Raw genomic sequence first — 16,473 nt, 5'->3', positions numbered from 1 at the left:
ATCCATATGAAATCCCACATTCGCAACTAAGCAAACATGCAAAAAGTTCTCTGGTATGATGCATGTACAAATCTCTACATTTGGCAGAAACCCAACACTGCACATGACAGTGAGAACACTGTCCATGCAGTGAAACATAATGGTGGTAGCACTATGTTGTGGGGATGTGTTTCATCAGCAGGTAATGGGAAAATGGCAAGATGGATTGAGCCAAATACACGGCAAACCTAGAAAAGCTGTTCTAGACTGCAAGAGACTTAACGGAGGTTTATCTTTCTTAAGGAAAACGACCCTGGGCACACTGCTAAAGCTATACCCGGAGTGGTTTAAAATCAAAAACCTGAAAGTCAAAAGGCCTAGTCAAAAGCTCAGACCTCAATCTGATTGAGAATCTGTTGCAAGACTAGTGCTTACCAACAGACTCCATCCAATCTGACAAAGCTTGAGCAATTCTGCCCAGAAGAATGAGCAAAAATATAGAGCCCAGATGTGCAAACCTGATAGAGACATATACCAGAAGACTTGCAGCTACTGTATAAGTGCAAAAAAAAAAGGTGGTTCTTGACCCAGGGGGTGAATACTTTCATTAAATTCACCATTATTATTATTCTACATCAGGTATTAAGTACCAGATCCTTTTCAGTAGCCTGACTTTTTTTTAATATGCATCATTTAATCCAGCACTCAAAAGATTGCTGTCTGATTATTTACCCTTATGTCGTCCTCGGTGATGAAGCCGGTTTGCGCTACCCACCACGGCTCCACTGAGATCTCCACTGGTTTGGCTGGCAGAAGATCCCTTGCTGATTTTCTACGGAAGAATTTCTGGTTGGGGACAGATGCTTGGTTAGGCAAGAGCATGTGAATTTCATTACAGCTACAAGGCATGACTCTCTGAGGAGTGCTACACAGCTCTCCTCTGGGCTCTTCCAACACAGCCAGACTTAAAGAACATCTGACGATTTTCATGCTGAAAATCCTAAGAGAGCTTCCACACACTTCATTAACATAGCTGCGAAAACATGAAAGGACATTGACAGATTGAGGTACATAAAAAATTCTTTTTTTCTCTCTCTCTTACTTTGGATGACCTGCACTGGTTCATCAGATCGATGTATTGGTTCCGCCCAATGCCGAGAAGCCTCAGACCTGAAAGGCAGAGAGGCGCATCAATAACCAGAGCCGTTTATAACACTCTGTATAGATTCCACGCTAAGACTATTCAGATTTATTAAACACAGTGAATACACACACCTCTCTACACTACTTAACTCTCATAATTATTCGTTATCATACCCCTTCACCTTAGGGGTAGTTGTTTCTTCTTTCCGCCCCTCAACCTCTATGCATGTGCATAGGTGCAAGTTTCGCAAATAATAGTGTAAAAACCATAAAAGGCCCCTTTTGTGAATATGTTTTTCATAAATGAGGCTCCTGGACAGCGAGGTTATGCACAAGGTTTAAAACCAACAAAGGCCACTTGAATGGCTAAATTAGTAGCACTCATGCTAAAAATGTCATTCAACAGATTCTCTACTGTTAGTCTACTGAGCGAGACAAAACATCTCATATATCTCAGGGCTTTTAATTGTATATAAATAACTAATATGGATGAATATTTTATAGCATTGTCCCCGGGGACTTGACTCTCAAGTGCTACTAAATGTCAGTGAGTGTGTGCATGAGTGTGTGAATGGGAGTGTGTATGTCCTATCCAGTGGTTCCAGGATGCGCTCTGGATCCACCATGAGCCTGACCAGGACGAAGCAGTTACTGCAGACAAAATGCTGAACGGATTAAATAAATGGCATGACAGATTTCTTAGATTTCCACTGTCCCATAATGGTGTTTAGAGGAAAAGTACAAAACTTTCATTCACAAAAAAATTTAAACAAAGATATTACAAACATTTTTTTAAATGCTGTTTTGCAAACCGTTTGTCTCATATTTACAACTTTAAAAAATGAAAAAGAAAAAAAAACTTAAGCACCCTTGCATGACTCACTTGTATGACTCACGACTTGATTAACTTGCACTACCATTGCTCCCGGAGGTGCAACACAAAAGCGTTGGCATTATCATTGGGAGATTGCGAGCTCGAATCACAATGATGCCGCAGCCATCTGTGGCTGGGAGCCAAGGGAGCAAAATTAGCTGTGCTCTCTGGGTGGGAGGGATGGCACACTGTCTCTCTTTCACCTGTCAATCACTAACCAATCGTAGGCGTCTGTGAGATCATGTATGTAGAAGAGGGCAGATTGGTAGAAGCCCTTATCCAGAGCGAATTACATTTCTCTCTTTTTTATACAACTTGTTCAAAACCGCAGCTTGGTGGTACTGGGATTTGAACTCACGACCTTCTGTGCAGAATGTATTATCCACTGACCTACCACTGCCTAAGGAGGTAATACTCCTATCTACTGTGTCTACAGATGCAGAGCTATGCTCTATATTTCTCTTACAGCTGACCTTTGAGCCATCCTAGTGGCGTTATGATGTGAGCAACCTAAAAAAGCTCAGAAACACAATGACTCATCCTGACTCCTCCTTACTCAAGTCCCTGAAGCCAGCCTGTTTCTAGACAAACAGACAGACATATACACACAAACACATCTTTGGCCACAAAAGACAGACCTTTCTTTCTTTTTTTTCTCCCGTAAAATGTTTGTTTGTTTTACACTTGGATTTTGCTACAGTATGTCACAAAGGTGGACAACGATCTAAAATTATTTATCTTGGTTTTATTTTTGAACAGGGGTGTGTAGACTTTTTTCTTTTTTTATATCCACTATATGTGCATTCAATTTTGAACTTCGGGGCGTTGTTGATTTCAGGGCCCCATGCTACATGTAGGGCTGGTCAATATGATAATATAATGGTGACATCATGATGAGTTATGTCACAATACACTTTTCTGAGATATTGCTGATACTGTGATGTGTTTTTTCGTCAAAACATCTTTGAAAACCAACCATGATATGCTATTACTGTGACCCCACGGAAAAAAATTATACTGTATGAAACCTTCAGCTATTAAAAAAACTTAGTCGCTGCTAAGATATATTACAAGGCATGGCTTTTCAGTCACTGCTACAGCTAACTGTGTGCACACTGGCAAGCTCTTTTGGCTTCTGGCCATGTTAGTGAGCATGAGAAGGTCACTGATAATAGTTAATCACCTTCAGAGGCTCACAGGGAATTGGCAAAGGCAAAACGGGGAGAGAACTTACAGTCAGCAGCAGTGAAGTTTGGCAAAGAGTCGTAGCTCTTCTCACTGTTCATAATGTCCTGAAAATAGGAGGTAAAGAGTATGTGTTAAATCTTCCACAGAGAACACTGTCAAAAACGTTAGCTATTAAGATCACAACCATATATCAGGTGAACATAGTGATTCTCGAGTGTCAAGTCTCGACTGTCGGTGACGGGCAACATTTCTCTTAAGGCCCGCAGGACAAATATGGCCTTCTCCTTCAATTCATTTAGCACACAAGAACCTGAAAAAGAAATATGCTGGGTAAAATGAATGTGTAGCTGCTGCATGTTAAGTGCAGATTAGCCTTTGATACAATGATTTACCCAAATGTCACAATCCATCGCCCAGTGTAGCGGCCTACAAAATGGTAAAAGTCACGGGAGGATAGTTCTGTTATGTGACGATAAGCCTGTATGATTTCACTTACAGCGCTACAATTAAAGAAGCTGTGGTATAAATGAAGATTATTTTTGTCGTTATTAAGCAAAAGTAACTACAATAAACCGAGTAATTATTACATAAGGGAACAGATGCACTTATAATGTTTTTTTTTTAAAAACACACACACAATAACTCAAAACTTCAAAGGCTCAAAAAATTAAGAAAAGAATGTTAAAAAAAAAAAAGAAAGAAAAGAAAAATCTTAATTGCTAGAATAATATATTATATAAAAATTACTACAAAGATAACCGGAATAAATACAGCTAGAACAAAGGTAAGTCCCATTTACAAAATAAAATTCAGACTGAAAACATTAATACAAGGTGCTTTTTTTTTTTTTTTTTTTTTTAAATATGCCCAGTGATTTCACAACCAAAATGAAGGCTGGGACAGACATACAGTGGATATAAGAAGTATTACACACCCCTGTCAAAATGGCAGGTTTTTGTGATGTAAAAAAAAATTATCAGAACCTTTTCCACCTTTATTGTGAAATTTTAACCTATTCATTAAACTGAGAAACAATAAGAATCATTTTAGGGGGGAAATGAAAAATAAAAAATGTAAATTAATACTTAATTACTTTTACTTTACTCTCTTACTTTTGAGTAAGAGTTAATCAGTTTGGCACCTCTTGTCTTGACTTAGCAATATTTTGCCATTCTTCCTTGCAAAAGCCTTCTAACTCTGTCAGATTGGCTGGGTATCTCCTGCGCACAGCCCTCTTCAGGTCACCATACAGATTTTTTATTGGATTTAGGTCTGACTTGTTTTGGTGAAGCCATTCCTTTGTTGATCTGGAGGTTTGCTTCAGGTCGTTGTCATGCTGAAAGGTGAAATTCCTCTGAATCTTAAGTATTTTACAGAAGCCTTAAGGGTTTGTGCTAAAATTGACAGGTATTTGGAATTATTCATTATTCCCTAGACCCTGATTAAAGCCCCAGTTCCAGCTGAAGAAAAACAGCCCCAAAGTATGATGCTTCCACCATCATGCTTCACAGTGGGGATGGTGTGCTTTCAGTGATGTGCTGTGTTTTTTGTGCCAAACATATCTTTTGGTATTATGGCAAAAAGTTCAACTTTGGACTCATCAAATGTTTTTGTAACCCTCTCCTGATTGATATTTTTCAAGAAAGAGATCCCGTACCTGCTTTGTACACTCTTTACCTGTTGGACTTTTTCCAGTTGGATGCTACCAAGAAGATCCTATAGAAACAGCTGTACTTTATTTGGGGATAATCAGTCAATTTAATTGATGGCAGATGTATACTAATTAGTATTTAACATGAGTTTGAATGTGATTGGTTGATTCTGAATACTAACACATTTCCAAATATAAAAGGGTGCACACACTAATGCAAGCTGGGTATTGTTTTTGTTTGTTTTTTTGATTCTTGTTGTTTTTCAGTTTAACACTCCTATTATGTTATTTCCACATTTGAGATATCTGAAATACTAGTAAATCTCTCTTTTTCTTTTTGAATTTTTTTTTCTTTCTTCATTTAGGGTTATGAACTTATATGCAAATATTTCTTTTTATGGCTTTTCTCGGGCAAGCCATGATAAAGGTTTACTGTTTTAAGCTGGGGTTTTTTTGTTGGTTTTTTTTTTTTTTTTTGGCTGTTTTTGGAAAAGGTTCTGAAATGATATAGCTTCAATTTTTCATCTTTTCTTTTTTTTTTTTACATCACAAAAACCTGCCATGTTAACAGGCATGTGTAGACTTTTTAGATCCACTGTATACCCTTCAGCCATCATCTCTAATGCCCAGTGCCTTGCTCAAAAGACTCCTCATTCAACCCAGGAGTTAATGAAGAGAGTTATTAGATGTGTTAGATCTGAGAAACACTAAATTCCACCCCTCTGAGATACAAATTTGACCCCGTCATAGACTATAGCCTTTATAGTCAAATGTAATGATGAGGAGGCACTCTAACAGCGCAGTTATATACTGAATTATATAAGAATGATCCAAATTAACCACCAGAAACTGTTTTATATGAAGTTCTGCATGTATTTATGTCAGAAAGTGCAGCTTCCGGTTTCCCAGAGCTGTTTAAAATGTATGTGAAGACGCCACATGCTTCATAGATTTTATAGAACTATCGACCTTCAAAATTTAGCCTATTTCTTCATATTTATATAATTATATTCATTTTTACTGAGTCATGCACTTTAAATATGATAGAGTTGTGGAGGTGTGCACAGTTTGAACATTCTGCAGAGCTCCAGTTGTGGAGGACAACAGACATTTTATGTTCATGACATGAACTCTTTGTCAGCTCGGTCATTTTGAATGTCTAGTCAAGGTAACTGGAATTGAGGTATAACATAAAAAATAAGACCTGAACATCACGACCTGAAGTGTTTTATTGCTCTAATTCCACTGCAGTTTGCCAAGGTTAGCAATGTTTTATTTATTAAATAGTGATACGTTCATGTTAACACTTACATGATAACAGCTATAAACAGTCGTTTCCTTACCAGCCTCTCTTTTTTTTTTAAATCTAGATTTAAATAAGACAAACATAGAAAGCGTAACATACTCCATCCTGAAAACTTGTTGGAAAATGATACGTTAATTTAGCTTGCTGATAAGAGAGGTCAGACGGAAATGGCTAGATTGGTTGGTTTTCGTGTCTTGAATTCACAGATTGGCTGCCAAGAAGGATATAGTAACTCATATAATCACTCTTTACAGCTGTGGTGAGCAAAAAAGCATCTCAGCATGCACAAAACATCGAACCTTGAGGTGGATGAGCTACAACAGCAGAAGGCCACCTCAGGTTCCACTCCTGTCAGCCAAGAACAAGAATCTGAGGCAGTCATTGGTTAACTCAACTGTCAACTCTTGTCTTGTATCGGCATGATTTTACACACTGTGCTCCTGCCACATGATTGGCTGAGTGGATAACTGCATAAATGAGCAAGTGTACATGTGTTCCTATTAAAGTGTACAATGAGTGTAGTTACCATGTCTTGAGTCCAAAGTGTTAAATCTATACACTAGCTTAGAGGTGTCCAGTAGTATTCGGAAAGGGACGGTGTGGGTGCAGGTTTTCATTCCAACCAAGCAGAAGCCACACCTGAGTCTACTGAAAGCCAAGATCAACTGATTAAACAGGTGGAATCAGGTGTGCCTCCTGCTTGGTTGAAATGAAAACTTGCACCCACACCAGCCCTTTGCAGATAAGATTGGACACCCCTGCACTAGCTAGTCTAATGACACACTGCACAGTGTTCAGTCACTGATCTGTACTGGAAGTGCACTGGAATTGTATTAGGTGTGGAATGGCATGAAAAATTCATACCTATGAGAACTGTACAGGCTAATATCATAGTACACACTTACAACGTTTCACTGCAGCAGAAGTTCAGATATTAAAATATAACACTCTCCTGGAAGTCAGTCAGCTGCAATAAGGAACACTAATTGTCTTGTAGTTCATCAAAACAATGTATAAATGCTGTTTTCTCATATATATATATATATATATATATATATATATATATATATATATATATATATATATATATATATTTATTATTATTATTTATTTTATTTTTTTTAACTATCTTGCTAAGTAACGTTTTTGTGACATGAAAACAATATGATCATGTGACATTTCCATACCATGATCACAGCATGAGGACCTTTTTCAATCCTAGCAGGGTTAGAGAGCACTCACTGAGAACCTGATGGCCAGCCCAAGGCAACCATCTGCAGAGACAGATTGTCAGCTCGCACTGTTGTACGATTGTAGACGGTGATGTGTGGGAGAAGTAGTTCTGTTTGTGGTGCAGCGTGGGAATTCAATGACAACTTTAATAAACACTATCCCTCCACTTCAAACACATGATCTCAGCCTAGAGGTATTACTTAATCTTAGGACAGGCTGCTACACTGTTTACTGTGTTGATATGCGTTGCTTTTCGACTTGGCTGGACTTCTGAAGTACACTTCTTTCATCTTTCTATCAGAAAACGATCAGCTCTCATCATTAAATTGTAGCATGTTCCACAGACCATTTGTCTGGTGCGTTAACTAAAAACACTGAATACACTCTGTGAGGATACTACCACAAAATAAGATATACTAATGCTCTATGAATTTACATCAGTCAGTGATGGACAATTTGTAGCCCGGGTGCCTGATCCAAGAAGACATCTCCAGACTAGAGCAGTATTTTCGGTAGGCTAGTGCTCAGCAATGTTGGAAAAAAAATCCTTCCTGCTATTGACTTTCGCAAAACAAAACCTTTTATTTGCTATTTATATTTACACAAAATGCACTTTACTGCTATGACGCACCTCAACGCTGTAACTATAGTGCACGCTACTTGCTACAAATCCTACCACCTATAGCGCTACACACATCGGTAGTTACTAGTAATTAGCTTGCACAGATGACATACAGCTCGAATAAGATTTTATGTCAAAGGTGAGGAGAAAACACAACAGCTCATAGCCAAAAGTTGCTGAATTTTTGTCAAGAGTGAAAATATTCTGTGCTACATTGGACACATTCTAATCGTCCCTTACAGAGGAATCTATATAATCATTTGTGACTGCATTAATTCAGTGAACTAGCTAACCGCCATAGTTTATTACATAAGCCATCATGTTTTAGTCAAACTTAAGGGACTGGACAGCACATTAAGGGAGTCCTCCAGGATTTAGCGATTTCGCGATCACGGAAATGAACGCAAAATCAAGCAAACTCCGCAACATTCGTCGGAGCTTCCAATTGTTTTTTTAATTACTCCAGAATTTCCACAGATTTGGGCCAAGGCGCGTCATGTGACGTCATCGCAACGCGCATTCAGCCAAAGCCCTCTTCGATTCACGTGCATCGAACATGAGTACGGCTAAAAGTACTTATTTACCAACAAACACCACTACGAAAGACCGCGCAAAACAATTTCGCCAATTCAAGTAGTTTTCTGCAAAAAAAGCACAAAAAACTCCACAAGTTGTCTTGCAAATTTTGAAAAAAAAGGCACAGCAAAATCAAGTATTTTTGGCCTCAACAATCACTAAAAAAATTTTAAAACCCAGCGGAATCATGTACGGGTTCATTAGGGCTTTTCATTGCCCTGTTGGATGACTAATGAATGTATGACTTGTCCGCTCTTCCCAATAACGTTACACAATACTAGTATGAGTGATGCAGATGAGACACAGATTTATAAAATGGCACTGTTATTTACACTATATATGGCCAAAATTTTGCAGACACCTGACCATCATGCCCCTATGTGCTTGTTGAACATTACATTCCAGATTTAATCTCCCCTGGCACAGACTTTTCATTCCAACCCATCCCAAACGTGATTAATGGACTTTTATGCAGACCACGCCACTTCTTCCACACCAATCTTGACAAACCGTGTCTTGTCATGGAGCTCAATTTGTGCACACAAGCATTGTCATGCTGGAACAGGTTTTGGGCCTCTTAGTTCCAGTGAAGAAAAATTGCAATGCTACACCAAACCAAGACATTCTATACAATTGTGTGCTGACACCGGACACTGATCTAGCCTGCCAGTGCAATTCAAGAGCAAGTAGAAGAAACAAAGAAATTCAACACTGTAGATTTGTGCCTTCAAATAAACTACTGCTGTAATCATAAATACAGTCCCGCATTCATCCCAGGAGCCATACTGAAAATCTTTTCAACACACTTAACCTGTATACAGCATTTCATCATTCTGCTATCGGGTGTCACCCAGAAGGGTTGGGTTTCTGATTTCTTCTTCATGTCATCTCAGGGAGTTTTTCCTTACTGCTCTTGCTCCTGGTTTGCTCTTTAGGGCTCTAAACCTACATCCATGTTAGGAGAATCTTGCTTCTCTGTGCTATTTCTTTCACCACTGTTTTTATGTGAGGTTTTTATTCCATCAGTGAGTGTTCATGTGCAGATTACTTGCTTAAGGTTATAGAGAACCACCTTCTGAAGAAGATGTAGAAACGTATATACGCCCTTTCTATACAATTATGAATATACAACCTATGAGAAATGGTCTGATGGTTTAGTAGTTGAATAGGGAAAATTCTCCAAAATTCTCGACTTCTGCCAAAGCTTCTCTGCGACAACATGTATTGTTTAAAGTGTTATACTATTTTTTTTTATGTATTTAACAGAAATGAGTCACATCTACCATACATCACAGCCAACAATAAAAAATAATGATGTCACTGTGATTGACGGTTATTCAGATGAATACACAACCAAAAGCCTGTCTATATAAACTGACAGAAATTTAGGCTGAACTACGCTAATCATCACCTGACTACACAGGAATTAGTGGGTGCAGTATCACTTTCTTCAGAAGGATTTAGCTTAATAGCAGCCATGTAAATTATATCAATCATAATGTGAATAGACAGCAATCAGATGATGAATACGGCTGGCATGAGCTACCTGCGGTTTCTCCGAATGCCAATGTGACAACCCAGTCCATGAAAATCAAAGTTGTTCCCTTGCTGAACAAAATGGAAGAATGAAAAAAAACTGGGATAAAATCATCCTGGTTTAGCAGCAAATAGAGAAAGGAATCATAATCAATCGCAGTCACCGCAACAGTGGGAAAACGGTTCGGAGCAATCAGATCATCTCTTCATAAAAAGAAACATTTATGCATATAAGTAAGAAATAAAACATGACAAGGTGTGCTGTTAGAGGAAACAAAACAAATCGGAGTTACTGTTACCACCTTGAAGTTCGTTATTTTCTAATACCAGTACGTATTAAACGTATTAAATGATCGGTTTTCGTGTCCTTTACCTTTAAGCCTTCAATCTAACCATGCACTGCTATGATTGATTAGCATCTTTGCCTATGAATTAATTACCAACGCCCCCCTGCCATAACACTGTATTCCGTGACTGAGCGCTGGTGGGCGTGGCCAACGGTTCGATGATGTAAAAGGAGGTGTGGATGTCTTGTTGTAGGGGCAGTCACATGCAAATGTCTTTACCCGTGCGACGTCACAAATCCCTCCACATCCAAACGAGCTGTTTTTGGAGCTCGGTTAAATAAATGCTCTTTTTGTACCGAGGAGGACGTATTAAGCTAGAACACTTGCAGGACGTTTGAATGGTACAATGACCTCTTATATGTCAAAAGATCAAGGAAATATTGATTTCTCATGTCATTTAATGTATTAATGAACAATGTTGTGCTTTCTAACTGCTTAAATGTTGTGGAACGTTCAAGAAACACGATAGTTCATTTATGCTATAGCAGCTATAAACAATTCCCACATCAGTCTCTCTTCCCCACTCTCTCTCTCTCTCTCGCTCTCTCTCGCTCACTTCTCTCGAAGTTAAAAGAACCTGAAGACTCTCCTGTTGGCCAAAACCTTACTGACTGTTACAAAGAGCTGACACTGGAGACTCATTCCATAATTGTTACATCATAAGCACGTCCTTATGGAAACCGTTTACCACATCAACGACGTATAAGTTTTTCTCTGTTAAATAACAAATACGTTTTTTTATTAGGTTTTGGATTATGTGTAGCATTTGCCATACAAATCCCTGTGAATGAGCTGTTACTATAGAAACAATAACGTGGTCAGAAGATGGCATAAATATAAAACTGTGATATGAATTACAGTTGAAGGAATGAAAGCACACTGCACCTCCATGATGCTGATGTAGTACGAGAAGGGGGTGACCCGCAACCCTTTGACCGTGATGTCGGACAGATGGTACGGGTACAGCATCAGGTGCTCGCGGCTGTACTTCAGCAGCTCCTCATAATAGTTCCGCTCGTCCTTCTTCACGTGTCTGACTGTCATGGGAAACATGCTGCGTTTTAAACATGAAGTCCACCTCGCAATCTACAGTTAGCTTTCGTGTAAATTAACAACAATCATGATCATACTGCACTTAATCTGTATATCACACAGTGATATCTACATAATACACTACAGTGTTGAGCTCTTACCCAGATTATTGCGAAACCGCAGCTGGTTTCGTATGCTGTACAGCAAGACCTGCTTTTCATACTCCCTCTGTGAGTTTCCAAGACTCTGCAAATCAGGGAAAATGGATGACAAGACAAAAAAAATAAAAAATCAGTTTAAGCATCTCAATGATGATCAATCAACATGATGGAGCGGTGCAGTACTGCTCCTGGTTTCGAGCCTAAGCTCGAGTAGAGTTGTGTATGTTCTCCCTGTTCCTGCACGAGTTTCCTCCAGGTTCTCTGGTTTCCTCCCAACAACCAAAAACACAGTGGACTGGTGGCTATAAGGTGGTTTTCACACTGGGCGTGTTTGCTGTGATCCGAATCCAAGCACGCCTGTTCCCAGCGTTGGTCTGGTTTTAAATTCACTTGATTCATTCGAATCCCAGTACATTTACTGGAGTTCAATAGAAATTGAACCAGACCAACAACCGATTCATCTTACGTCATCACAAACGCGCATAGAGAACACAACGTGATGTAGGTCGACCGATGGATCGGTTCTGCCAATCAATCGGGACCAATAACAGTTTGCTGGAACTATCGGTTATCGGAAAAAATCTACACTGATAGTTTTTCCCAGTTGCGGGAGCGGCTGAGAAGGGTCCGCTGTCATTATACGGTACGTGAGCGACCTCTAGAGGCGAAATAAAAACAATCACTGACCAATTTTGTTGTGTTCTTTAGTGTTTTTTGATTCATTTTCAACTTCTCTATTTTTATTTGTTATTTGGAGTGTTGCTTTTTGGTTCAGTTTGGATGTACAGTATATATTTTATTTATTTTACTATGTCTTAATAGTTAATATATTAATATTTATTTCATTTAAATACATACAGTACATTCTCATGTTACAGTCAGAACGGTTTATTTTTGTAATAAAGTTCAGCAATATTTTACTTTGAGTGTTATGTTTTCATTCAGTATCGGTTTAATGAGTTATCGGCAGGTACTGCACAACTTAGTTATCGGTAAAATCAGTCGACCTCTACAAATCGAGTCACCATATTTTTGTTTTGTTTATTATTATTACTATTATTATTATTATGATGTTGCTATTATGCACAGCAGTGGACCTCTTCTGTGTCCCACAACGTTCCCCTGCTACTGAAACTAATGATGTCGTCATCAGCTACAACACACGTGCAGGTTACTTCCTGAACAAGTGAGGACCCGAGTACAAGCTGTGTTCACATTTGGGGGAATCGCAGCACAGTTCCAGTGAAACTGAACTCAGACCACCTCCTACAGGTAGTCTCGGGTTCGGTACCGCGGTGCGCTTCCCGGTCTGCACAACAGCTTTCACATTACCAATTTTTCATGCAAATTGTGATCTGTTTTGGACTAAACTGCCAGTCTGAATTGCCCCTAGGTGTGACTATGTATTCGCACACATAGTGCCCTGGGTTTCACTAGCATCCTATCCAGGGTGTATTCCCACCTTACTGTACACCCAGTGTTCACAGGATAGGATTCTTATCCATCACAACCCTACTGAAAATGAACGAATGAATGAAAGAATGAGGAAAGAGTGAAGACATTGCTTAATTTTTGGATATTAAAGGATACAGTATATACTGCAAAAACTATATAACTCTATGCACATAATCCAGCTCAGCTTGATTTCACGTCTGTAACCTGCCAAACTGGGTTGAGTTACTGATCCGGAGCAGGGGCCCGGTGTGTGGTTTCATGTTGCATGTTCTCCCCATGTCCATGTGGGCTTCCTCAGGGTTTCCTCCGACTTCACAGAAACATGCATGTAGGTGAACTGGCTTCATTAGGTGTGAACAGATGGTGTGTTCCCGAGATCGGCTCAGCATGAATGAATGAATGAAAGTTTTCAGGCAAAAGTGACACATGAATGAGCGTATCTCTAACCTAGGTTGTTGGAAGTTCTGACTCAGATCGCTTTGATGATAAGGAACCAGACTGTCCTGGACTCTCAGCACACTCGGATTAATCAGATCCAGGATCATGTTTACACTAAAGCCTGACTCTGATCTTTTCAGACACTTATTGGACATGTTTGAGGTCTTGGATGTGGGGATCCGCAATGCGATGCGATGCTCCAGGTGAATGAGAAGAGAAGGAGAGAAGAGAAGGAGAGAAGGAAGGAATCACACTGATGATGATGATGATGATGATGATGAGAGTCGTTAAGTCTCAGTACACAGCTGTCATAATGAATAACCTGCCAGATAACAGATTAAAGCAGATTTATTCAGTCATATCGTTTTATTTCGAGGTGTTTACCTGCTTGACATTAGCTGGCAGCTTGTTCCACGGATAATTTTGCCTGATGTGAAATTCCACGTCCGTGTTCATCGCTGTATCCGCTGTTATGCAGCTAAAATGGCTAGCAGCGGGTTTCCGGGTAAGTCCGAGCCCGACTTTACCCTCCCGACACTTACTACAACCTTCCAAATATAACTACCAATATATAAATATGTAAATATTTATTTTACTCCTTTCAATATGATTTAACCGACGTTACTAAAGCTCCACTTCCTTGTCGTATTTTTAAGCAACCCCTTTCGTCACGCGTCCACCTACTTTCGTCACTTCCGCCCAGTGCGTTACGTTACGAGTCGGTTAGAACAACAGTCCGGATTGCAAAAGACTTTCTGTTAGACACGTAGTGGACTATCTAGGGCGTTGAAGCTATTATCTGAAACCCTAGGAAGGGCGCGTCTACAGGAAGAGTAAGGCGTTATTTGGGATACACCCGATGTAAAGAATGAATGAGCGCCTGGTTTCTGCTGACAGAAAGAGAGAGCAGAAGAAGATTGATGTACATTTATGTCAGTCTTATCATTTAATTGGACCCCACTTAGAGGTTAAACTAGACTGTCTTGTTTGTTTGTTTGTTTTCTCTTTCTTATACAATAGATTTATTTATCCATTCACTCGTGCTGTAATTTTATTTTAGTCTCTTATTGTTTGTGACCTGTATGCTTGTATTTATGATTTGAACTTTTTTTTTTTTTTTTGGAAGTTGCCATGTTGGTTGGATTTGTAATTTTGAAAATTTAGAACAATAATAATAATAATAATAATAATAATAATAATAATAATAATACAAAAAACATTCAAATCATATAGCAAATCACATCTTTAACTCTTGTGCGTCAATTAAAAAAAGTTACACATAGGTCCATAAAGGACAAAAATGTCCATGTCCAGACACTGTCATAAAAATATTGTATATTAATATTCAGTGACGTCATTTTTTTTTTTTTTTACCAGCATCAGTTCTAATCATAACTACCAAACATTCATTCATTTTCAGAATTTTAAATGCCGGTTTCTTAACATAGTGCAAAAATCTTCAAAGCTCAGTAACCTACTTTAACTCGTATACATGGGGTGGGATTTGTGATTTCCAGTACAATATCATTTCTTTCTTTCAAACTGTTCACACATAATATTTTCAGTGCACACATACAAACCACAACTCTGATATCCACACACACACACACACACACACACACACACACCCATATACTGCAGTTCTCATAATAATATAATACAGCATGAGAAGAAAAAGGAAAAGCATGTATTTTCCTCAGAGGCTAAACCCGAGAAAATACTACACATTTCAGAAAAAAAAAATAAATAATTCAATGTTTTGAAACCTTGTCAACAAAATAAAAGCCTATTAACACAGAATGCATGATTTTATGCTTAAATGTCACTGGGATTAAATATTACAGTTTGAATGGGTTTCAGTGGGGACATTTTTGTCTTTAAGGTCCTGAGTGTAACTATTTTGTGTACCTAGTTCAAAATAGATTCATGAAAGCAAATGAGATGCTTTCATTTTCATTAAATTTTCACAAATTTATGATGTTTGCATTAACACAGACAAAATGATTTTTTTTTTAAATTAAAAAGACAAAAATGTCCATAAGCATGCACAAGGGTTAAAAAAAAAAACATTTTAAAAAACATACACACTATCTTATATAGGCTTTCTTATGTATGCCCTCAGATACGGTTGACTTAGGATATATTCATTATGGTGGAATTCTTCATTTCTGAAGACATAAACCATTAAAGGAAATCTCCACTATGAAAAACATGAACTGTTTTTATACTGAAATATTTGTGACCTAACTTGTGACTGGTGTGAATTTGTTAGTTGGTTCCGTATTTTTATTATTCCCATGAGAATTAGCAGTTGTGTACCAGGGAGGATGTCACAGGGAGGATGTTGCCAGTGTATAATAGGAGAAAAAAAAATCAAACATAAGGAATAATGGTTTTGCTGTTTAAGGAAAAGAAAAAAAATTACTTTTTTTCTCACTCACTCGCCATTTTACAGCAATGTCATATTTAATGAGAAATCCAACGTAGAAACAGGACACGTTGGACTCCAAAATACAAGGCAGCTGTACGGCACAGTAGCGCTGAGTTATGGCGGACACTCGGCAGACACTCAGCTTGGCTGAGGACTAAAGTGGTGCCGATCACTCTCTTTAGGTGGAAATGAAATGAGGACTAGGGGGCACTCTGGTTTAGTGGTTAGCACTCCAGGGTTGGAGGTTCAAATCCTGCCTCTGCCCTGTGCGTGGAGATTGCATGCTCTGTCGCATGCTTGGGGGCTTTCCTCAGGGTACTCCGGTTCCCTAACTCAGCCCAAAGACATGTGCTGTAGGCTGTTGTTAGCAACACACTAGCCATCTAACTGTGATGAATGCTGTATATTTTCCTTGTTAAAAGAACAAACTGTAGAGAGAAAGTTATAGATCTATGGTTCGGTATGTTTGGTATGATTTAAAACAAATACTTGCATATACTT

At 38.7% G+C, this 16,473-nt stretch overlaps 1 protein-coding gene across 2 annotated transcripts in view; it reads right to left on the bottom strand.

The window, feature by feature from the left end:
- Nucleotides 1–14,321, bottom strand: part of fam91a1 (family with sequence similarity 91 member A1) — a 33,583-nt gene extending 19,262 nt beyond the window's left edge. Inside the window, exons 1-6 of one of the 2 annotated variants that reach the window (XM_053637878.1) lie at nt 13,926–14,321; nt 11,649–11,733; nt 11,341–11,492; nt 3,231–3,288; nt 1,082–1,149; nt 712–825 (exon numbers count right to left, since the gene is read on the bottom strand). In XM_053637878.1, coding sequence (XP_053493853.1) covers nt 712–825; nt 1,082–1,149; nt 3,231–3,288; nt 11,341–11,492; nt 11,649–11,733; nt 13,926–13,997 — 549 coding nt within the window. In that variant the 5' untranslated portion in view covers nt 13,998–14,321. Of the gene's footprint in view, nt 1–711; nt 826–1,081; nt 1,150–3,230; nt 3,289–11,340; nt 11,493–11,648; nt 11,734–13,925 lie in introns of those variants that run through there. The other variant, XM_053637879.1, reaches the window with a different exon arrangement.
- Nucleotides 14,322–16,473: the final 2,152 nt, after the last annotated feature.

This window comes from Ictalurus furcatus, chromosome 12 (genome assembly GCF_023375685.1).
Source record: "Ictalurus furcatus strain D&B chromosome 12, Billie_1.0, whole genome shotgun sequence".
In the NCBI taxonomy this organism is placed as follows: domain Eukaryota; kingdom Metazoa; phylum Chordata; class Actinopteri; order Siluriformes; family Ictaluridae; genus Ictalurus; species Ictalurus furcatus.
The sequence above is the reverse complement of the archived record's forward strand: the minus strand, read 5'-3'. Positions and strand labels throughout refer to the sequence as shown.